The 22318-nt window shown below is 44.3% G+C and overlaps 1 protein-coding gene across 2 annotated transcripts in view; it reads right to left on the bottom strand.

Annotated features, from left to right (window-relative positions):
* Positions 1 to 22318, bottom strand: part of rbfox1 (RNA binding fox-1 homolog 1) — a gene marked incomplete at both ends in the record, with an annotated part of 526479 nt that overhangs the window by 4749 nt on the left and 499412 nt on the right. The window contains one exon of one of the 2 annotated variants that reach the window (XM_080524505.1): positions 18730 to 18805. In XM_080524505.1, the coding sequence (XP_080380631.1) occupies positions 18730 to 18805 (76 nt within the window). Of the gene's footprint in view, positions 1 to 18725; positions 18806 to 22318 lie in introns of those variants that run through there. The other variant, XM_080524506.1, reaches the window with a different exon arrangement.

Genomic DNA, 22318 nt, shown 5'->3' with positions numbered 1-22318 from the left:
TTATTATATCTCCGTGTCTTTGTTTACTACACCGCACCTGGACCCGACACTATTGTATACATACAGAACCTTTAGAGAAACGTAACAGACCCCACCTTGGGCTGTGCCACCTCCTCGGTGTGCAGCGGCGGCTGGGGTCATACAGAAATTCAAGCTTTTTCCGCTGTCGTTGCGTTATGCAGAATGGCTAGAAGGGGCAGGTATTCTGTCGGGCTGGCTGGACAGGACATTGAGGAGGGGATATGCACTACAGTTCATTCAGCCTCCTCCGCCCTTCAGGGGCGTGAGAGAGACTGTTTTGTCCTGCCCGATAAAAACACGTGCGCTCCAGGAGGAGATTACGAATCTCCTAACAAAGGGCGCAGTGACAATGGTTCCGAGGGACCAGTGGGACATGGGGTGGTACTCCCCGTATTTCCTTGTCCCAAAGAAATCCGGAGGCATGAGACCCATACTAGATTTAAGGGTCCTCAACGAGAGAGTGGCGAAACGCCCCTTTCGTATGTTGACGACGAGGCGCCTTCTGTCTTGTATACAGAAAGGCGACTACGGAATCAGCATAGACCTGAGGGACGCGTATTTTCATGTGCCAATCACAGAGAGGCACAGGAAATTTCTACGTTTTGCCTTCCAAGGGAAGGTTTACGAGTACACGCGCCTGTCCTTCGGGTACGCGCTTGCTCCTCGAACTTTCTCCAAATGCGTGCAGACAGCACTCGAACCACTGAGGCGAAACGGGATACGCATATTAGCTTATCTCGACGACCTACTGGTCTTGGCCCAATGCCCAAATCGAGCCATTCGGGACGCAACCTCACTGGTGCAGCACCTCACTCAGCTGGGGTTGGCTATCAACTGGACAAAGAGTGCTCCGTGGCCGGCTCAACAGTTTTCCTATCTAGGCATTCAGTTGGATACTGCCAAGATGAGGGCCAGTTTATCGGCACCACGGAGAGCGACACTGACGTCAGCTCTCCGGGTGTGTCGAGTGACAAATACAATCACCGCTCTGTCAATGATGTCCTTACTAGGACTGATGTCTGCAGCCCATGTAGTGGTCCCCTTAGGCCTATTACACATGCGCAGACTGCAGAGGCGGTTCGCACGACTGCGACTGGATCCAGTGAGACACCGTCGCAAGTTGATTGTAATACCGAGATCGGTCAAGACCGACCTGAGCTACTGGAGAGACCCGCGCGTCATCGCGCGCGGAGTCGCCATGGGCAGACCGGCATCCCACTACCCAGTCTTCACGGACGCGTCGTTGACTGGGTGGGGAGGAGTGTGTCAGGCAGGTTCGGTGGCAGGAAGATGGGGACCGTTAGAGACGCGTCACATCAACCTGCTGGAACTCGAGGCGGTGAAGTTAACGCTACTTCATTTTGCCCCGGTGTTAAAGGATCTGGACGTGTTAGTCAGATCCGACAACAGGACAACAGTAGCATACATCAATCGTCAAGGGGGAGTACGCTCAGCGTCACTTCATCGCCTAGCGACAGATATATGGCTGTGGGCTGTCACACACCTGAGTTCGCTAAAAGCTCTCCACATTCCAGGTCTGCTCAACGAAGGAGCAGATCTGTTATCACGGGGAGGCCCGAAGGACGACGACTGGAGGTTAGCACCCTCCATTGTGTCTCTGATTTGGGCACGGTTCGGGCAAGCAGAAGTGGATCTGTTTGCGTCCCGGACGAATGCGCAGTGTCGCCTTTGGTTCTCCCTGCGCGAACAGGACAACCCGCCATTGGGAGTCGATGCATTCGCACACCACCCATGGCCGAGGGTCCTGTTATACGCGTTCCCACCCCTGACATCTATCCTCCCACTGTTGGCACGAGTGAGGTCAGAGAGGCTAGAGTTAATTCTTGTAGCCCGGGACCGTCCCGGAGCCCCGTGGTTTCCGGAACTGATGGAGATGTTGGTAGAGGGCCCATGGCCCATACCTCATCGACAAGATGCACTCTCTCAAGACGGAGGCTTGGTGAAGGGGCCGCCTATGAGGGATATGCAAAGGGATATGCGGCGCGCTGGTGAGTTTTACACAGTGGTGTGAGGGACAGAACGTTGACCCTGCCTGTTGTCGGGTCGAAACGTTCTTGCGCTTCTTACAGTCGCTGTTGACAAGGGATTGGCGGCGGGAACTATTAAAGTTTACGCGGCTACCATCTCAGCTTGTCATGAGGGTTTTGCGACAACGACACTGGTTTTTTCAGTCATTCGCTGGTTAAGCGTTTTTTGACTGGAGTGTGTAGGCTTAGACGCCCTCATAGGACTCTAATGCCAAAATGGGACCTGTCGATTGTGCTAGAGGCGCTGTGCGTGCCCCCATTCGAACCCATTGACACTGTGTCGTTGCGTTTATTGTCTCTCAAGACGAGTCTACTCCTCGCCTTGACTACGGCTAAGCGAGTGAGTGATTTACGTGCTCTCTCGACACGGGCAGATTGTTTGATCATATCTGATGACGAAACAAAAGCTGTGTTACGCCCTAACCCGGCTTTTATCCCTAAGGTTAATCGTGGGTTTAGGGTTCAGAGCTGTGCTCTGAGCGCCTTTTTTCCTCCTCCTCACGACGGAGAGAGGGAGAGGCGTTTACATTGTCTATGTCCGGTGCGCGCGTTGGCACAATATGTGAAGCGCACAGCAGGACTGAGATCTTCTCCCCCGCTTCTGATCTGCTACGGCGGACAGAAAGCCGGGGCACCACTCTCGAAGCAGAGGCTGTCCCATTGGATTTGCGAGGCGATTAGCCTCGCATACGAATCGAAGGGGCAGCCCGTGCCGACTGGCATTCGGGCTCATTCCACCAGGGGCATGGCCACATCAGTGGCCATTCTCAGGGGAGTGGGAGTGGAGGAGATATGTGAGGCGGCGTCTTGGTCGTCGCCATCACCTTTTGTACGGTATTACTTGAAAGATATTTCTTCCTCATCCTTTTCTCATTCTGTCCTCAGTTTTGCTGATGACTGATGTAGTGGGAAAGGCACTTGGATTACCCTGGTCATGGGGATTCTATTCAAGTGCTGTCAGGATGAATACGGATGTGCCTGGGGAGGGGACCCTCCTCCAGGACATGTTCCGTGAGATCAACAACCCTACGTGCTCACGTAAGGGTTAGGTCAGTGATATTCTTCCTCATCCTTTTCTCATTCTGTCCTCAGTTTTGCTGATGACTGATGTTGTGGGAAGGGCACTTGGATTACCCTGGTCATGGGGATTCTATTCAAGTGCTGTCAGGATGAATACGGATGTGCCTGGGGAGGGGACCCTCCTCCAGGACATGTTCTGTTAGATCAACAACCCAACGTAAGGGTTGGGTAAGTGATATTCTTCCTCATCCTTTTCTCATTCTGTCCTCAGTTTGCTGATGACTGATGTAGTGGGGATGGCACTTGGATTACCCTGGTTGGGGATGCTATTCAAGTGCTGTCAGGATGATTACGGATGTGCCTGGGGAGGGGACCCTCCTCCAGGACATGTTCCGTTAGATCTACAACCCTGCGTGCTCACGTAAGGGCTAGATCAGTGGAGCAGACTCGGTGTGGGTTGGGCCAACTTTTTAAGGTTGTCTTGAACCAACATCAGTGGTCAGCTCCGGGTGCCGCTGAGATTGTTTTCGGATTAATAGTCTCAGTGGGGGTACATTTGGCCTCGCTCGCTCCGCCTAAACCAATAGGAGCAGAGCTCCACGATATAGAACGATAGTTATGGAGATAGACTCCAGTTCTATGAGTGGAGCGGAGCCCCATAGGGCTGCTGGCCCACTTCGACTCGTTCAAACCCGGCTGTTTTGTATGTTTGGGAGAATGATGGAGCGAAGTACGCCCCTTTATATAGCACCCCAGGCGGGCGCAGGCATTGAAAAATTCAGTCATTGGCTACTTTAGGTAGCGGGTAAACCAATAGGAGCAGAGCTCCCCTATGGGGCTCCGCTCCACTCATAGAACTGGAGTCTATCTCCATAACTATCGTTCTCTCTGTCTACAGACATGTCTGGTTCTCTCTCTGTCTAAAAACATGTCTGGTTCTCTCTGTCTACTAACATGTCTGGTTCTCTCTGTCTACTAACATGTCTGGTTCTTTCTCTGTCTACAAACATGTCTGGTTCTCTCTGTCTACAAACATGTCTGGTTCTCTCTCTGTCTACAAACATGTCTGGTTCTCTCTCTGTCTACTAACATGTCTGGTTCTCTCTGTCTACAAACATGTCTGGTTCTCTCTGTCTACAACCATGTCTGGTTCTCTCTCTGTCTACACACATGTCTGGTTCTCTCTCTGTCTACAAACATGTCTGGTTCTCTCTCTGTCTACTAACATGTCTGGTTCTCTCTGTCTACTAACATGTCTGGTTCTCTCTGTCTACTAACATGTCTGGTTCTCTCTGTCTACAAACATGTCTGGTTCTCTCTCTGTCTACTAACATGTCTGGTTCTCTCTGTCTACACACATGTCTGGTTCTCTCTCTGTCTACTAACATGTCTGGTTCTCTCTGTCTACACACATGTCTGGTTCTCTCTGTCTACAAACATGTCTGGTTCTCTCTCTGTCTACTAACATGTCTGGTTCTCTCTCTGTCTACACACACATGTCTGGTTCTCTCTGTCTACTAACATGTCTGGTTCTCTCTGTCTACACACATGTCTGGTTCTCTCTCTGTCTACTAACATGTCTGGTTCTCTCTCTGTCTACAAACATGTCTGGTTCTCTCTCTGTCTACTAACATGTCTGGTTCTCTCTCTGTCTACTAACATGTCTGGTTCTCTCTGTCTACACACATGTCTGGTTCTCTCTGTCTACAAACATGTCTGGTTCTCTCTCTGTCTACTAACATGTCTGGTTCTCTCTCTGTCTACTAACATGTCTGGTTCTCTCTGTCTACACACATGTCTGGTTCTCTCTGTCTACAAACATGTCTGGTTCTCTCTCTGTCTACTAACATGTCTGGTTCTCTCTGTCTACAAACATGTCTGGTTCTCTCTGTCTACAAACATGTCTGGTTCTCTCTCTGTCTACTAACATGTCTGGTTCTCTCTGTCTACACACATGTCTGGTTCTCTCTGTCTACAAACATGTCTGGTTCTCTCTCTGTCTACTAACATGTCTGGTTCTCTCTCTGTCTACTAACATGTCTGGTTCTCTCTGTCTACACACATGTCTGGTTCTCTCTGTCTACACACATGTCTGGTTCTCTCTGTCTACAGACATGTCTGGTTCTCTCTCTGTCTACTAACATGTCTGGTTCTCTCTGTCTACTAACATGTCTGGTTCTCTCTGTCTACTAACATGTCTGGTTCTCTCTGTCTACAAACATGTCTGGTTCTCTCTGTCTACAAACATGTCTGGTTCTCTCTCTGTCTACTAACATGTCTGGTTCTCTCTGTCTACACACATGTCTGGTTCTCTCTGTCTACACACATGTCTGGTTCTCTCTGTCTACAGACATGTCTGGTTCTCTCTCTGTCTACTAACATGTCTGGTTCTCTCTGTCTACTAACATGTCTGGTTCTCTCTGTCTACTAACATGTCTGGTTCTCTCTGTCTACAACCATGTCTGGTTCTCTCTGTCTACAAACATGTCTGGTTCTCTCTCTGTCTACAAACATGTCTGGTTCTCTCTGTCTACTAACATGTCTGGTTCTCTCTGTCTACAGACATGTCTGGTTCTCTCTCTGTCTACTAACATGTCTGGTTCTCTCTCTGTCTACACACATGTCTGGTTCTCTCTGTCTACAAACATGTCTGGTTCTCTCTCTGTCTACAAACATGTCTGGTTCTCTCTCTGTCTACTAACATGTCTGGTTCTCTTTGTCTACTAACATGTCTGGTTCTCTCTGTCTACAGACATGTCTGGTTCTCTCTCTGTCTACTAACATGTCTGGTTCTCTCTGTCTACTAACATGTCTGGTTCTCTCTCTGTCTACAAACTTGTCTGGTTCTCTCTGTCTACAGACATGTCTGTCTCTCTCTCTGTCAACAAACATGTCTGGTTCTCTCTGTCAACTAACATGTCTGGTTCTCTCTCTGTCTACAAACATGTCTGGTTCTCTCTCTGTCTACAAACTTGTCTGGTTATCTCTGTCTACAGACATGTCTGTCTCTCTCTCTGTCAACAAACATGTCTGGTTCTCTCTGTCAACTAACATGTCTGGTTCTCTCTCTGTCTACAAACATGTCTGGTTCTCTCTCTGTCTACTAACATGTCTGGTTCTTTCTCTGTCTACAAACATGTCTGGTTCTCTCTGTCTACTAACATGTCTGGTTCTCTCTGTCTACAGACATGTCTGGTTCTCTCTCTGTCTACTAACATGTCTGGTTCTCTCTGTCTACTAACATGTCTGGTTCTCTCTCTGTCTACAAACTTGTCTGGTTCTCTCTGTCTACAGACATGTCTGTCTCTCTCTCTGTCAACAAACATGTCTGGTTCTCTCTGTCAACTAACATGTCTGGTTCTCTCTCTGTCTACAAACATGTCTGGTTCTCTCTCTGTCTACTAACATGTCTGGTTCTCTCTGTCTACTAACATGTCTGGTTCTCTCTGTCTACTAACATGTCTGGTTCTCTCTGTCTACAAACATGTCTGGTTCTCTCTGTCTACAAACATGTCTGGTTCTCTCTCTGTCTACTAACATGTCTGGTTCTCTCTGTCTACACACATGTCTGGTTCTCTCTGTCTACACACATGTCTGGTTCTCTCTGTCTACAGACATGTCTGGTTCTCTCTCTGTCTACTAACATGTCTGGTTCTCTCTGTCTACTAACATGTCTGGTTCTCTCTGTCTACTAACATGTCTGGTTCTCTCTGTCTACAAACATGTCTGGTTCTCTCTGTCTACAAACATGTCTGGTTCTCTCTCTGTCTACAAACATGTCTGGTTCTCTCTCTGTCTACTAACATGTCTGGTTCTCTCTGTCTACTAACATGTCTGGTTCTCTCTGTCTACAGACATGTCTGGTTCTCTCTCTGTCTACTAACATGTCTGGTTCTCTCTCTGTCTACACACATGTCTGGTTCTCTCTGTCTACAAACATGTCTGGTTCTCTCTCTGTCTACAAACATGTCTGGTTCTCTCTCTGTCTACTAACATGTCTGGTTCTCTTTGTCTACTAACATGTCTGGTTCTCTCTGTCTACAGACATGTCTGGTTCTCTCTCTGTCTACTAACATGTCTGGTTCTCTCTGTCTACTAACATGTCTGGTTCTCTCTCTGTCTACAAACTTGTCTGGTTCTCTCTGTCTACAGACATGTCTGTCTCTCTCTCTGTCAACAAACATGTCTGGTTCTCTCTGTCAACTAACATGTCTGGTTCTCTCTCTGTCTACAAACATGTCTGGTTCTCTCTCTGTCTACAAACTTGTCTGGTTATCTCTGTCTACAGACATGTCTGTCTCTCTCTCTGTCAACAAACATGTCTGGTTCTCTCTGTCAACTAACATGTCTGGTTCTCTCTCTGTCTACAAACATGTCTGGTTCTCTCTCTGTCTACTAACATGTCTGGTTCTTTCTCTGTCTACAAACATGTCTGGTTCTCTCTGTCTACTAACATGTCTGGTTCTCTCTGTCTACAGACATGTCTGGTTCTCTCTCTGTCTACTAACATGTCTGGTTCTCTCTGTCTACTAACATGTCTGGTTCTCTCTCTGTCTACAAACTTGTCTGGTTCTCTCTGTCTACAGACATGTCTGTCTCTCTCTCTGTCAACAAACATGTCTGGTTCTCTCTGTCAACTAACATGTCTGGTTCTCTCTCTGTCTACAAACATGTCTGGTTCTCTCTCTGTCTACTAACATGTCTGGTTCTTTCTCTGTCTACAAACATGTCTGGTTCTCTCTGTCTACAAACATGTCTGGTTCTCTCTCTGTGTACTAACATGTCTGGTTCTCTCTCTGTCTACTAACATGTCTGATTCTCTCTGTCTACAAACATGTCTGGTTCTCTCTCTGTCTACAAACATGTCTGGTTCTCTCTCTGTCTACAAACATGTCTGGTTCTCTCTGTCTACTAACATGTCTTGTTCTCTCTGTCTACAAACATGTCTGGTTCTCTCTGTCTACAAACATGTCTGGTTCTCTCTTTCTACAAACATGTCTGGTTCTCTCTCTGTCTACAAACATGTCTGGTTCTCTCTCTGTCTACAAACATGTCTAGTTCTCTCTGTCTACTAACATGTCTGGTTCTCTCTGTCTACAAACATGTCTGGTTCTCTCTGTCTACAAACTTTTCTGGTTCTCTCTCTGTGAGTGGGCTCACCTGCAGCGCTGCAGTGGAATAAATCTTTCTTTAATTGTCTACCTTTAGCAAGAATCTTTAATTACTTTGGGTTCCACCAATCTCGGCTACCACCCATCATTCAATCATCATCATCATCATCATCATCATTACAGTGAGTGATGAAGAAAAATATAGAGATGATGCTAAAAAGAGAGGGAGAGAGAGACAATGTGTGCGTGTGGAAGTGTGTGTGTGCGTGTGCATGTGCGTGTTGTGGAATCCCTCTCTTGACTGAGACCGAGGGTGAGACACAGCACCGTGGACAGCGCCAATTCCAGCCCCTGGGGAGATGCAGGGAAACCCCACAGCTATGCACAGGCTAGAGTGACGGGACACCAAACGACTACCCGTACTAGCCACCTCTGGCCCACCTCCTACCCACAGCTACCCCCGAGACACCAGTCGGGCGCAGCCTAGTAGAGAGGCCCCGACAGCCGGAGACTAGGCAGACGACGAACCCCTACCTGGACCGTGACGTAGGGTGAGAGCCGTGCAGCGGCAACTTATTTAAGAGTATCGTTATTAATGTGTTGTATGCTACCTCCATAGCACCAGTCGGGCGCAGCCTATTCGAGAGGCCCTGACAGCCGGAGAGGACGCCTGCAGAGCCCCCCGGCTATCCTTCTACCACCCCCCTTCTGAGTTTGAGTAACGGCGAGAAGCCTTAAGCTGGCCTTATTGCCCTGGTTCTTTTGTGTTAATAAAATACACCTAGAGTGGCTAACTGTCCCTCCTGTTTTGTGTCGTCTCTGGCTTGTGTGTGCACTTTTCTCCGGTCTCAGTGAGAGGGATACCACAGTGTGTGTGCGTGCGTGTGTGTGCGTGTGTGTGTGCGCGTGTGTGCGTGCGTATGTGTGTGTCAGAGGTGTCAAAAGTATTCACATTCATTACTCAAGTAGAAGTATAGATACTATGGTTTAAAAAGACTTCTGTAGAAGTTGAAGTATCAACTCAAGCTTTTTACTCAAGTAAAAGTATAAAAGTACTGGTTTCAAAACTACTTAACCCTTGTGTGGTGTTCGGGTCAACCTGACCCGTTTTCAATTTTTACTTAAAGAGAAATGGTACAAGAATACATTTTATCAATCTGAAACTCCATGGCCTTGGCTCATTTTATATGAAAAACAAAAAACAAAAATCTTTTTTTTTTTTTACACATCCTACAATACCCCAACACATTTATGTCCTTCATCATTCATCATTTTGACCCGGATACACAGAGACACAGAAACATACACACACTCACACTGACACTCACTCACTCACTCACACACCTCTGCTCTGTCTTTCCCGTGCCGAGAAGCCGTCTGCTCTCGCACTCTTTACCCTTTGAAATGCAACATTGTATAATAATAATAAAGAATAATATTGTACTGGACTCCTCACACCTGCACAAGAAGCCGTCTGCTCTGGCTTTCCCGCGCCGAGAAGCTGTCTGCTCTCGCACTTTTTACCCTTTGAAGTGCAATGTTGTAAAAAAATGTATAATAATATTGTACTGCACCTGCACATCATGGGAGGGATAAAAGAGAGAAATAGCTCTCCATCCCAGTGTATAGGTCATTTCAACTACAATCCTCCACCAGCAACATGAAGAAAAGATACAGTGTTCAGAGGGCCGTGGAGATAATATTTGAAGAGAGTGAGCAACATAGTGAAGTTGAAAGGGGGGAGGATGTTTCAGATGAGGATAATGTAGAAATTAATTCAGAGTATTCTGATTCTGAAAGTGAATTTGGAGATGAGTTTCACTCTGAGCATGCAGCAGAAGGATCCCCACAGCCAGCCACTGGAAGAGCCCCGCAGCCAGCCACTGGAAGAGCCCCGCAGCCAGCCACTGCAGGAGCCCCACAGCCAGCCACTGCAGGAGCCCCACAGCCAGCCACTGCAGGAGCCCACACATATTTGTCCAAGAATGGCCAAATTTAATGGTCTTCATCCCCAATGAGAGAGCCCCCCCGCTCAGCTGCTAACATTATAAGGATGGTACCAGGGCCCACACGATTGGCAGTGACTCATGTTGATGATATCAAGTCATCCTTTGAGCTGCTGATTACTGATTCAATTCAGAAAATAATTCTTGATATGACCAACCTTGAGGGGAGACGTGTTTTCGGGGAGGAGTGGAAAGAAATGGACAACCAGTGATGTGAATAACGGCGTTAGAATAAACGGCGTTACTAACGACGTTACTTTTTTCAGTAACGGGTAATCTAAATGATTACTATTTCCATCGTTATAACGCCGTTACCGTTACCGGTAATTCAATGCGGCGCGTTACTAGTTACTTTACTGAAGCTTCTCATTGTCATCCGACCTCAGTCACAGCTGCAACGGTGTTTTTGATTGCTGGGGAGGGGAGGGGCGAGACAACCGCTTAAGTGATCATGATTGGGTATGGTAGAGCCAACCATAGTTCAGTGTTGTGCGGATGTTTCTACACACAAACCACACGCGCGCACAGCACCACACACACACTCAAACTATCAGAGAGCAATGGCGAGTCCCGAGTGTTCTGAGGTGAACGTGGCGTTTTCACGGTGGAAATACAGGCATTATTTCAACTTCATTGAGGTAAAATGTAAAAACGTACATGTGATGTGTACTTTATGTCCCGGAGCTAAACGTTTGTCCACGTCCGTTGTAAGCAACTCTAACCTGATGAAGCATCTCTCAACGGCACACGCTTCTACAAAACTAGTGGCTAAAACCGTTGATGATGATAGCAGGCCAGGTGTGGCAAACGTGAGCTCCGCTAACAAAGAAGGACACGGAGCCACGCCGTCCAAGCAGCTAAAGCTGGATTTTTCTGCGTCAGCTCCACAAAAACTTGTGACACAGACTGAACTGAACGGAATGATAGGCAGGTATGTTGTTGAGAACATGCTTCCGTTATCAACAGTTGATTCTGACTCCTTCAGAGCCCTAATTGCCAAAATACCGGCAAGAGGAGGGGCCGGTCCGCCATGCAGAAAGACGTTTTCTAAATATATAGACGCCGAGTACGCCAAAATGAATGCCGAGCTCCAAAATAAATTTGAAGAGTTAGAATATGTCTCTACAACTGCAGACATTTGGACTGCACATAATAAAAGCTATCTTGGCGTGACCGCGCATTGGATTCATCCACATAGCATGGAACGAAGGAAAGCAGCCCTGGCATGCAGACGATTCAAGGGCCGTCATACTCACAACAGTATTGCAACTGAACTTGACTACATTCACTCATCCTATGGCATATCCCACAAAATAACATCAACTGTCACGGATAATGGCTCTAATTTCGTCAAGGCCTTCAAAATGTACCAGCCAGCCAAGGAGGATGACTCTGGGGAGGATGAGGATGAGGTGACTTTTATGAACATTAATGATGTCTTGCAAAACAGTGTTGGTGATGATGCTGTGATTACTTTGCCGCCACATCAGAGATGTGCATCGCACACATTAAACCTGGTTTCATGTACTGATGTTGACAAGTGGCTACTGTCAAGACCAGAAGCAAAAGCAATATACAGAAGTGCTACGACAAAATGCACAGGCTTATGGAACAAGGCTAGCCGTTCAACGGTGGCCGCAGAGACCGTGGATGATGTCATCGCAAGGAAGCTGCTAGTCCCTTGCACTACAAGATGGAACTCGTTCTATGATGCCCTTGTTCGAATCTGTGAGATCCCTATAGTCGAGCTGAACACCATCTCCTCCAAGTTCGGGTTGAAAGCCATCACTGAACGAGAGCATCAGTTCATCAGGGAGTACTGTAGTGTATGAATGAATGCATGCATGGATGGATGAGTGTTAGGAAGGAGTGTATGGATGGATTTCAGTACTACTTTAAAAGCACTTCATATTGTTTAACTGTTTACTTTTGTTGTGTTGAAAATACTTGAAGTTACAGTCTGTCTACCAGTTGAAGTTGTGTGACAGTTTGATTTATTTAATTTACACAACAAAGATTTAAAAGCACTTCATATTGTTAAATGTTTACTTTTGTAATGAAGAAAATACTTGAAGTACAGTATGTACTGTATACCAGTTGTGGTCTGTTGAAGTGCAATAAATATGAAAAGTTCCGTGCAAATCCAAATTATATTCTTCCTGATAGGGACACTTTGGTCCCCTAGATGGCACATTTATCTTCTAATCTGGCAGTGGGTAAGCTTTTCCTTGTCACATTTGGCTGACTGACACCACGGCTAGCCCACTGCACCGTGGTAAAAAGTAACGCAATAGTTACTTTCCCTAGTAACTAGTTACTTTTATAATGAAGTAATTCAGTTACTAACTCAGTTACTTTTTGGGATAAGTAACTAGTAACTATAACTAATTACTTTTTAAAAGTAACGTGCCCAACACTGTGGACAACACACACTTACAGGCCTATTTTGGGATCCTCATCCTAGCAGGTGTCTATAGGTCAAGAGGGGAGTCGACTGAAAGTCTGTGGGATGTGGAGACAGGGAGAGCAATTTTTAGAGCCACAATGTCTCTGAAGAGCTTCAATATCTACTCGAGGGTCATCAGGTTTGATGACCGGGAATCAAGACCTGTTACACGGCGTAGGGACAAGTTGGCTGCAATCCGCACGGTGTGGGACAAGTGGGTGGACCGGCTTCCACTTCTTTACAACCCTGGGCCCAATCTAACTGTGGATGAACGGCTTGTGGGGTTTAGAGGTCGTTGCCCCTTCAGGCAGTATATGCCCTCCAAACCAGCAAGGTACGGAATACAAATCTGGGTTGCCTGTGATGCCGTTTCATCGTATGCATGGAACATGCAAATTTATACAGGGAAGCCAGAGGGAGGAGCCCCTGAGAGAAACCAGGGGACACGGGTGGTGTTGGATATGTCACAGGGCCTCAGTGGCCATAACATCACCTGTGATAATTTCTTTACATCCTACAGCCTGGGACAGGAACTTCTCAAACGAAAGGTGACAATGGTTGGAACAGTCCGAAAAAACAAGACGGAGCTCCCACCCCAGTTTCTAAATGTGAAGAACAGGCCAGTCCATTCCTCCAACTTTGTGTTTACAGCCAACACTACCCTGGTGTCTTACATACCAAAAAAGGGCAAGAATGTGATGCTCATGAGCACTCTACATAGGGATGGAAGAATCAGTGGCCGGGAGGACCGTAAGCCAGAGGTCATACTTGACTACAACGCCACCAAAGGTGGAGTAGACAACCTGGACAAGCTGCTGGCCTGCTACAGCTGCCAAAGAAGAACTCTACGGTGGCCTCTCGTGATCTTCTTCAACATCCTGGATGTTTCAGCCTACAATGCATTTTCAATCTGGATGGCAGTCAACCCAGACTGGAACCAAAGGAAGCTCCAAAGACGACGTCTTTTCCTTGAGGAGCTAGGTATGGCACTGGTGACACCGCATATCCAAAGGAGACAACATATGCCCAGGACCCCAACTTCTCTAGCCATAGTGAGGAGGATTACAGATGCTCCACCTGCACAACCCACACAACCACAATCTCCAGTGCCTGAGGTAAGTGTCCTGTTGCGGTTGTTTGTGTGTGTGTGTGTCTGTGTTGATTCACTTGCTTAGTCAAATGTATTGATCGCTTTGGTGAATGTAAGTCGCTTTGAAATAAGGCGTCTGCTAAATGCCAACATTTTTAATGTAAATGTAAATATGTGTGTGTGTGTGTGTGTGTGTGTGTGTGTGTGTGTGTGCGTGTGTGCGTGTGTGTGTGCGTGTGTGTGTGAGTGATTTAGAGTATTAGGAGACGTGGTGGAAAAAAAATTCCTGAACTAAGTCTTTTCATTATTCTAGACTGCAGCCCATGGCAAAAAGAGGAAGCGCTGCGAGGTGTGTGGACCCTCAAAGGACACAAAGACAGGGACCACATGCAGCAACTGCAAAAAGTACATTTGTGGTACACATACTGTCAAATGCTGTACTTCATGTGTTGTGTAGACAGACATGCCCATGCACACACAATTGTAACCAGTGTTATTTCAGTGACTAAAACAGTGTACATTCCACATGTTTTGTGTTTCAGCATTTGTAGCATTATTCTTGTTCATCACCTGTATTTTTTACAGCTTTGATTATAATGCTTTGAAAATCAATTGAGAATATAAGTTCAAAATAATAAACATCAATAAAAACATTGTTTCATTTAAATTTTTCCTAGATAAGTATGATTTATGACAACCAAGTCTTTATTATAGTGGATTTTGTTTAGTGGAAGTTAGGAGCATCATGTGCGTAAAAACGCCTCTACTCATCATGCTGCCGTTCGGCCCCACCTATTCCCAGGGGTCTGACACTTTGAGGGTTATAATTAGGCACACTCTGCTCCAGCCCCTCCAAAGGGCAGCCCCCTAGGTCCACCAGAACAAAATATACACTTTTGAATGTGAACACAGTACCTATTGTGCATTAATGGGTACAGTACCTGTTTGTTCCCACAGGAGGCGCTCTTTAATATTATGGGCTATTTTGGGGCTATCTTGCACCCTGAGCATACTCCCTTGTACGGGTCACCATTGGGACTAGGAGCACCGTGTCAGGAAAAGTGCTTTCAAAACCCCAATGATGTCCCGGGTCAACTTGACCCGAAGAGTACGAAAGGGTCCAAAAAGTGAACACCACACAAGGGTTAAAGTATAAAAGTAAAAGTAATGTAAGGGGAAAAAAATGCCATTAAGGACAAAAGCTTAGGCCACGCCACAGGGGCCTATAGTGCACTACCCCACCTCCCCCCCAAAAAACATTTTTCTAAAGGCCATAATGACTATTATGTTATTATTAAAATGTTAATGTTGAACAATTTGGGATGCACTTGTTTCAGACGCATTTATGCCCATTGAAAATGAACACATTTTAGTACAATGCAAATACATTAAAGAACCATATATGTGTACTACTGAGCATTAACATGTGAACACGGAAGATATGATGACTAGTTGCCTAAGTATTGTAATGGTGCAAAAAGTCAAACGTCAAAAGTCAAACGTCAAAAGTCAAAAGTCAATAGCCTTTATTGGAACTGTGAGGGCAAAACCATACAAACCATAACAAAGTAGTGATTCAATATTTCCTGAAAAAACACACACATACACACAATCTACATCAGCATCAGAGTTACCAATAAGCTTTGTTCAGCCGCAAAAGCAGCAGGTTCTCAAAGTTCTTTGAGCCAATGCATGCTCTTTTTGGCCTGAAGATCAGCCCTGCGACACTAAACAGTCTTTCACAGGCTGCTGAGGCAGGGAGTCCCGTATTAAGTTTGAGTGATAGCTGGCACACAGCTGGGAAGGTCTTCAGTACCTCTACTGTGTCTCCTGGGCACCCCAGGTACGCATCCAACTGCTGGGACGTTTCAAGAGGGCCGGTCTTCTTCAAGGAGGAAAAGAAGTCCTCTTCCTCAGACGATTGGGAGCCCTCACTGAAGTGTTTCTCGGCCTGACAGTCCAAGTGGCTTCTGATATAGTGAAGGCCTGTGGAATAAAAAACAAAAATCATGACAATTTAGACTATATGGCAGTATTGTAACTGTGTATTGGATAGTGTTGTGTGTGTGTGTCATTAAATGTAATTTCAAACTAATTTCACTGTCTTCATAGAAATTACACATATTAAGCGGAAGTGAGACACTTACCAAGTTTGAGGATATTTTCGTCACTTGTCCAACAGGTCTTAAATTTGGGAACTAGAATGGCTGTGGCTATCAGTTCTGGATCTGCAAGCATCTCTCCGAAGCGTTTCTCAAGGCCTGAAAGAAGTGCAGCAATCAAAGGCTCACAGAACTTGGAGGCGACTTGAAGGTGCTGTAGCTTGGTCCTTAGCAGAGTTATGGTGGGGACCAACCATCCCATCTGCACACTGGTTTCTCCCTGAAGAACATCCAGTGCCTTTGCAACTGGGCTCATTGTCTTCGCATATTCTGCAAGAAATGCAAGTTCCACTGGAGTAAACCTGTACAAAGAAGAAGAGAAAAACACAACATGGAACATTAAGTCTACTTGATGTAGCACCTTCAACTGGAGGAACTGCTCATTAAAAAGGAAAAATATTGTCATCTGAGACTTTTAGAAATGAAGTTGTGTTGCTACAAATCACATTCATAGTAAATATGGGGACTGCATAATGGTATAGTGCATACGTGTTCTACAGTATTCCAAGTATAAAACTGTGACTTAATCTATTGTTAATCACTTCATTAACTGTAAGGCAGAAAAACAAGCACTTACTTGGGTGTATCTAGTTCACTGCAAACAGCTGCAAGGGCTCCCTCGCCTTGTTCTCGTGTTATTCTCACTATTCTTTCTACGGCTGAGAAGAGTGAATTCCACCTTGTAGCAACAGGCCTTACGAGTTGGAGTTTGCAGTGGTCTTCAATTACTTCAGATGCGGTGGTTGATCTTGAACTTTTATTCCACAGGCTAGAGCATTTGGCAAATTTGAAGCATCAACTGTGGACACTAAATTGAGGAGGTGGCGGGCGCAGCGATGGTGCTTGGGTAGCTGGTATTCTAAGTAGTCATCTTCTTCCAACAGGGCTCCGGCATCAACAAATTCAACACCCTCAAGGCTTTCCTCTTCTTCATCGTTATCATCATTTTGGCCACCATCATCCTCTTCTCCATCACCCTCTCCTACAGGTTCAGCATTGTTGTTCTCGTCAGTCTGCCCATAAACTCTGAAGGCTTTCAGGAAGTTTGATCCGTTGTCAGTTGTAGTGCGAACGATCTTCTCTCTGACATTGAATTCTGTGTGAATATCATTTAGGGCACCAGCCAGGGCAGAAAAGGTATGTGACCCTTTAAGTTGCTTGCATGCCAGGGCAGCACAGGATCTCTGCATGGTCTGGGGGTTAAACCAGTGCGCAGTGACACCAATGAAACCGCGACGGTGTGCCGTCCAGCAGTCTGTTGTTGTTGCTATGAACTAAATTTCACTAAGGGCAGCTTTCAGTTTTCTTTTCATTTCAACAGAGGCCTTTGTGACTTTGTTAACAACAGTATTACGCGTCATGACATTTGTATTTGGCTGAAGATGTTGCACAAGCTCAATGAAGCCCTGTTGCTGAACAATGTGTGGTGGGTGCAAGCCTTGGACAATGAATTTGAGGACTACTTCATCCACACTTGCCTGGGACACTCTTCGAGCCTCCCACAGCTTGGTTTGTTTGGAGGGTGGGGTCAAAGAACCTTCAGTGGATGACTTCCTTTTGAGGGCTGTTGAAGAAAGTTGCGTGTACCTCTCTAGACTAGTGGGGTGTTTCTTCTGTGGAGAAAATGAATGCACAGGCACAGATTGAGATTCATATTATTTCTCTCAAACCACAAGCTGAGACTATCTAGGACTTCCGCTGTATTAAATGTCACGCTGGAAGTTCATGAATGGAGGTCAGACTACAAGTTAGGGAGCAGTTTCACTGGTGTATGCAATTATGTTGAGCAGACCAGAATATTGCCACTTAAAGCTGTTTTAGGACCACAAGCATGACTGAAAAGTAACATTATTGTTAATGGCACACACCGCGCACATTTCTTCTCCCGTGGGAACATAATTAACTCTTTACAGCAACAAACACGGTAAAACTCCGACCTCAACACATGAAGGATTACAAATGAAACATTGAATCATAGCCTACTGCTAGCAAGCAAACCATGGCATGTTCTTAGCCATAGCAAACATTGCAAATTTACCATTAGTACGTTACTAGGTTACTACAAAATGTCGACTGATAATAACAAACTTTCAGCTTACCTCAATATGCTTTTTCAAATTAGACGGTGAGTTTTTGAAGGCCATTAGCTCGTGGTACTTGGGTGCGCAGAGCTTGCAGCGCATTCGAAAGGAGTTGTTTTTGCATCCAACCATTTCAAAAAATTCTTCCAGGTACGACCAGGGATGGAGAAGGGTTGGCTGATCTTCCTGGCTATCAACCTGGTTGATGCTGGTGCTTGGTTGGGACATTTCGCTGTTATTTTGAGTCTCTGGCACGGTCACGGACATCTTTGGCTACATACATCTGCTTTCCTTGCTGGAGTGTGATTTGTGTCATGTGCAGCAGATGGAATGCATCTCGTACAAACCAATAGGGTGTCGGAATGGTATAATGTTTATACTTCTCATCCAACCACAATCAAATTCACTCTATCCGGATGACGCGACTTATCTGGATAGGTTTTTTTTGTGTGTGTTTTTTTTAACGATGAAAAGCTGTAATGAAAACAAGCTGAAATGAAATAGGAGTAACGAGGCTATTTTTAAAATGTAAGGAGTAGAAAGTACAGATAATTGCGTGAAAATGTAAGGAGTAGAAGTAAAAAGTCGGCTGAAAAATAATTACTCCAGTAAAGTATAGATACCCAAAATGTCTACTTAAGTAAGGTAACAAAGTATTTGTACTTCGTTACTTGACACCTCTGGTGTGTGTGTGTGTGTGTGCGTGCGTGTGTGTGTGGGAGTGTGTGTGTGTGGCAATCTCACCATGGCACCGACGCTGTATGTGGCTGCGGGAGCGAGTGCGTGGTTGTAGGGGTCCGCAGCATATACTCGTCCGTAACTATGGAAACACACGAGACATCAACACACCACGTCAGAGCCCATCCACGTAAATAAAATAATAATCCTGAAATACTAAATCAGGACAAACATGTTTTCTAAGCCAGCGGTCACACCTGGTACGACCATGTGTGTATATGACCATGTGCGTATATGACCATGTGTGTATATGACCATGTGTGTATATGACCATGTGTGTATATGACCATGTGTGTATATGACCATGTGTGTATACGACCATGTGTGTATACGACCATGTGTGTATATGACCATGTGTGTATACGACCATGTGTGTATATGACCATGTGTGTATACGACCATGTGTGTATATGACCATGTGTGTATATGACCATGTGTGTATATGACCATGTGTGTATACGACCATGTGTGTATATGACCATGTGTGTATACGACCATGTGTGTATATGACCATGTGTGTATATGACCATGTGTGTATATGACCATGTGTGTATACGACCATGTGTGTATACGACCATGTGTGTATACGACCATGTGTGTATACGACCATGTGTGTATATGACCATGTGTGTATGCTCGTTGGTATTAGAATCGTGGTCATCTGCACCTCGCTAAGATGTTTTTCTCCCCCTGTTCATTCAAAAGGGCATTCTGCGATTGGTGCATTCTGGGATTGGTGCAAATTCTTTTTGACTTTTACATGAATTATATATTGATTGATTCTATTATTGATATTGATAATTGAAGAATATAACGTAAAATTGCCTTGCTGAGTTTAGTTTAACTGTCTTACCCCGTCGTAACGTAAAAAAATAGATGCTTGTTTTACTCCATTGGTTGTAAACAATGTCATTGCAAACAGACGTGTATCGCTTCAACACACACAGTTACAGCTGTTATTCTGACCTCATGGAGGTCCTTGCATCCAGAGTCTGTCTATGAATTTGAGAGTGGTTTAATTTCCGTCCCTCAGCTGTTTACCCCCAAAACAGTGGCAGGGAGAACCTTTTTGTTCTTGTTTGAATCCCAGATTGCCCCTTTAAACTAGAACAGCCGTGAAGGGTCTTTTTTTTTAAATACTTTATTGCAGGACTGTACATTACATTTCACAAGTTCATTTCATACACTTTACAAGTTTTCTTCACTTGTTTAAGTTCATCCTGCATCATTTTTGTTTGTTTTTTATTTTTTATAAAGAGAACAACAAAAAAAATAAAGAATAGAAACTAGAGAGAAAATACAGAAAAAGAAGAGAGAAATTATAGGGATAGAAATAGAAAAGTAAGAGATAAAGGGAGGGGGGTGGGAGGGGTGGGATCGGGGAGGGGGGGGGGGGCTTCCTTCCTACTCATTCATTCGGTCCATTTACTCCAGTTCATAGTGAATTGCTCTTCACGGTTTCCCACTTTATAAGTAATTCTTTCCATTTCTTTTATCTCTTCAACAGTTTTTTTCCAATTATTAACAGATGGTGGGTTTAAGTCCAACCATTTACGTGTGATTTGCTTTAAAGCCGCGATACGTAATATGGTGTACAAATATTTATCTCCCTCTCTGTATATATCTAATGGAATAAGACCGAGTATAATATTGACTGGATGTATAGGATTTTGTAAGGTAAATGTATTTTTTATTTTTACTTGAACTGCCTCCCAAAACCTTTTCAATTTAGAGCATGTATAGAAAATGTGTGTGTGATTGGCTTCTCGTTCCGTACATTTCCTCCAGCATTCTGCATTGCCTGTTGGCCTATATTTTGACAACATTATCGGTGTTAGGAAGATCTTCATATTTATTTTCCAAGCAAATTCTTTCCAGAATTTTGATTGTGTTGTCTTAAATATTATTTTGCATGCTTCTTTCCAATCGTCATCCGTAATTGTTATTGCTAATTCGTTTTCCCATTTTTCTTTAGTGTTATCTTCCTGTATCTTGATTTCTTGCATGATTTTGTAAAGTTTTGAGATTTTTGTCTTTTCACTGTTTCTATTTTTGCTCAGATATTCCATTAGTATATGTGATCTTTGTTCCTGTCTCCTCTGCTGTGTTATAAGGTAGCTTCTAATTTGTAAGTACTTAAAGAAATGGCTATTACTTATATTACATTTATTAACTAAGGTTTCAAATGAGTCTATCATGTCATTTGTAACCATCTGTGAGTACACCTGTAGTCCCTTCCTAGCCAATTCTTCTAATATTTTGTCTGTTTTATTAGGTAAAAAGTCTGGATCACTGGCTATCTCTCTCAAATAAATGCATTTGTCATCACATTCATACGTTTTACGAATAGTTTTCCAATTTATGAGGGTATTTTCTATGCATCTGTTATTTCCACTATATTTTTGAATATCCTTTGGACTCAGAAAAGGTAGTGTTCCTATTGATATTGATATTACTTGTTTTTCTATGTCTTTCCATTTGGTTTGAACCGAGTTATTCATCCATTTCATTATTGTATCTATTTGAGTTGCATGGAAATAGGACTTTAGATCAGGGAAATTAAACCCTCCTTTTTCTCTGGTTTGAGTTAGTATACTAAGTTTTTTCCGTTTACTTTTGTAGTTCCAAATGAAATTTGAGAGCATTGTATTCCATTTTTTGAAGCTACGATGTGGAATGGGAACTGGTAATGTTTGAAATAAAAACAGAAACTGTGGGAGGATCATCATTTTGACGCTTTCTACTCTACTCATTAAGGATTCAGGTGTTATCTTCCATCTATTAAGATCTTCTCGTATTTTATTTTCAAGGGCTTGATACTTGTCGGTGTATAATGTTGTTATATCTCCAGTGAGGTAGATTCCTAAATATTTGATTTTCTTTGCATCCCATTTCAACTTGTATTTTTCCTTAATTTCCGAATCTATCTGTTCTCCAATTGTTAATACTTCACACTTACTTTCATTTAGTTTATAACCAGAGTGTTTACTATATTCTGTAATTGCTTCCATTAGGCTTGGTAAGGATTGGGCTGGTGATGTTAAATAAACAACCACGTCATCTGCATATAATGCCAGTTTATGCTGTTCCTCTTTTATCGTTATGCCTTTGATGGTATTATTTTTCCTTATACTTTCTGCTAGTCCTTCCATGCATATAGCAAATATAACTGCTGAGAGTGGGTCTCCTTGTCTTGTACCTTTATAGATTGGAAATCTTCTGGATATTGTGCCATTTACTTTTACTCTTGACACTGGATTTTTATACATTCCTTGAAGCCATTTATTAAAATTCTCATGAAATCCAAAGCTTCTTACAATTTCAAACATGAATGGCCATAGCACTCTGTCAAATGCTTTTTCTGCATCCAGTGTTAAGAGTAGAAGGTTTGCACCATTGTTTTGTGCGTAGTCCATTATATTTAACGTCCTCCTTATATTATCTGACAACAGCCTACCTGGTATAAAACCACATTGGTCGCTGTCTATTATATCTGGCACGATGTCCTTTAACCTATTGGCAATAATGGCTGTTACTATTTTATGGTCCGTATTCAGTAGTGATATTGGCCTGTAAGACGAACATTCAGTAGCGT

This window comes from Nansenia antarctica (genome assembly GCF_963989245.1).
Source record: "Nansenia antarctica genome assembly, chromosome: 2".
NCBI classification, from domain to species: Eukaryota; Metazoa; Chordata; class Actinopteri; order Argentiniformes; family Microstomatidae; genus Nansenia; species Nansenia antarctica.
This window is presented reverse-complemented; position numbering and strand designations above follow the sequence as displayed.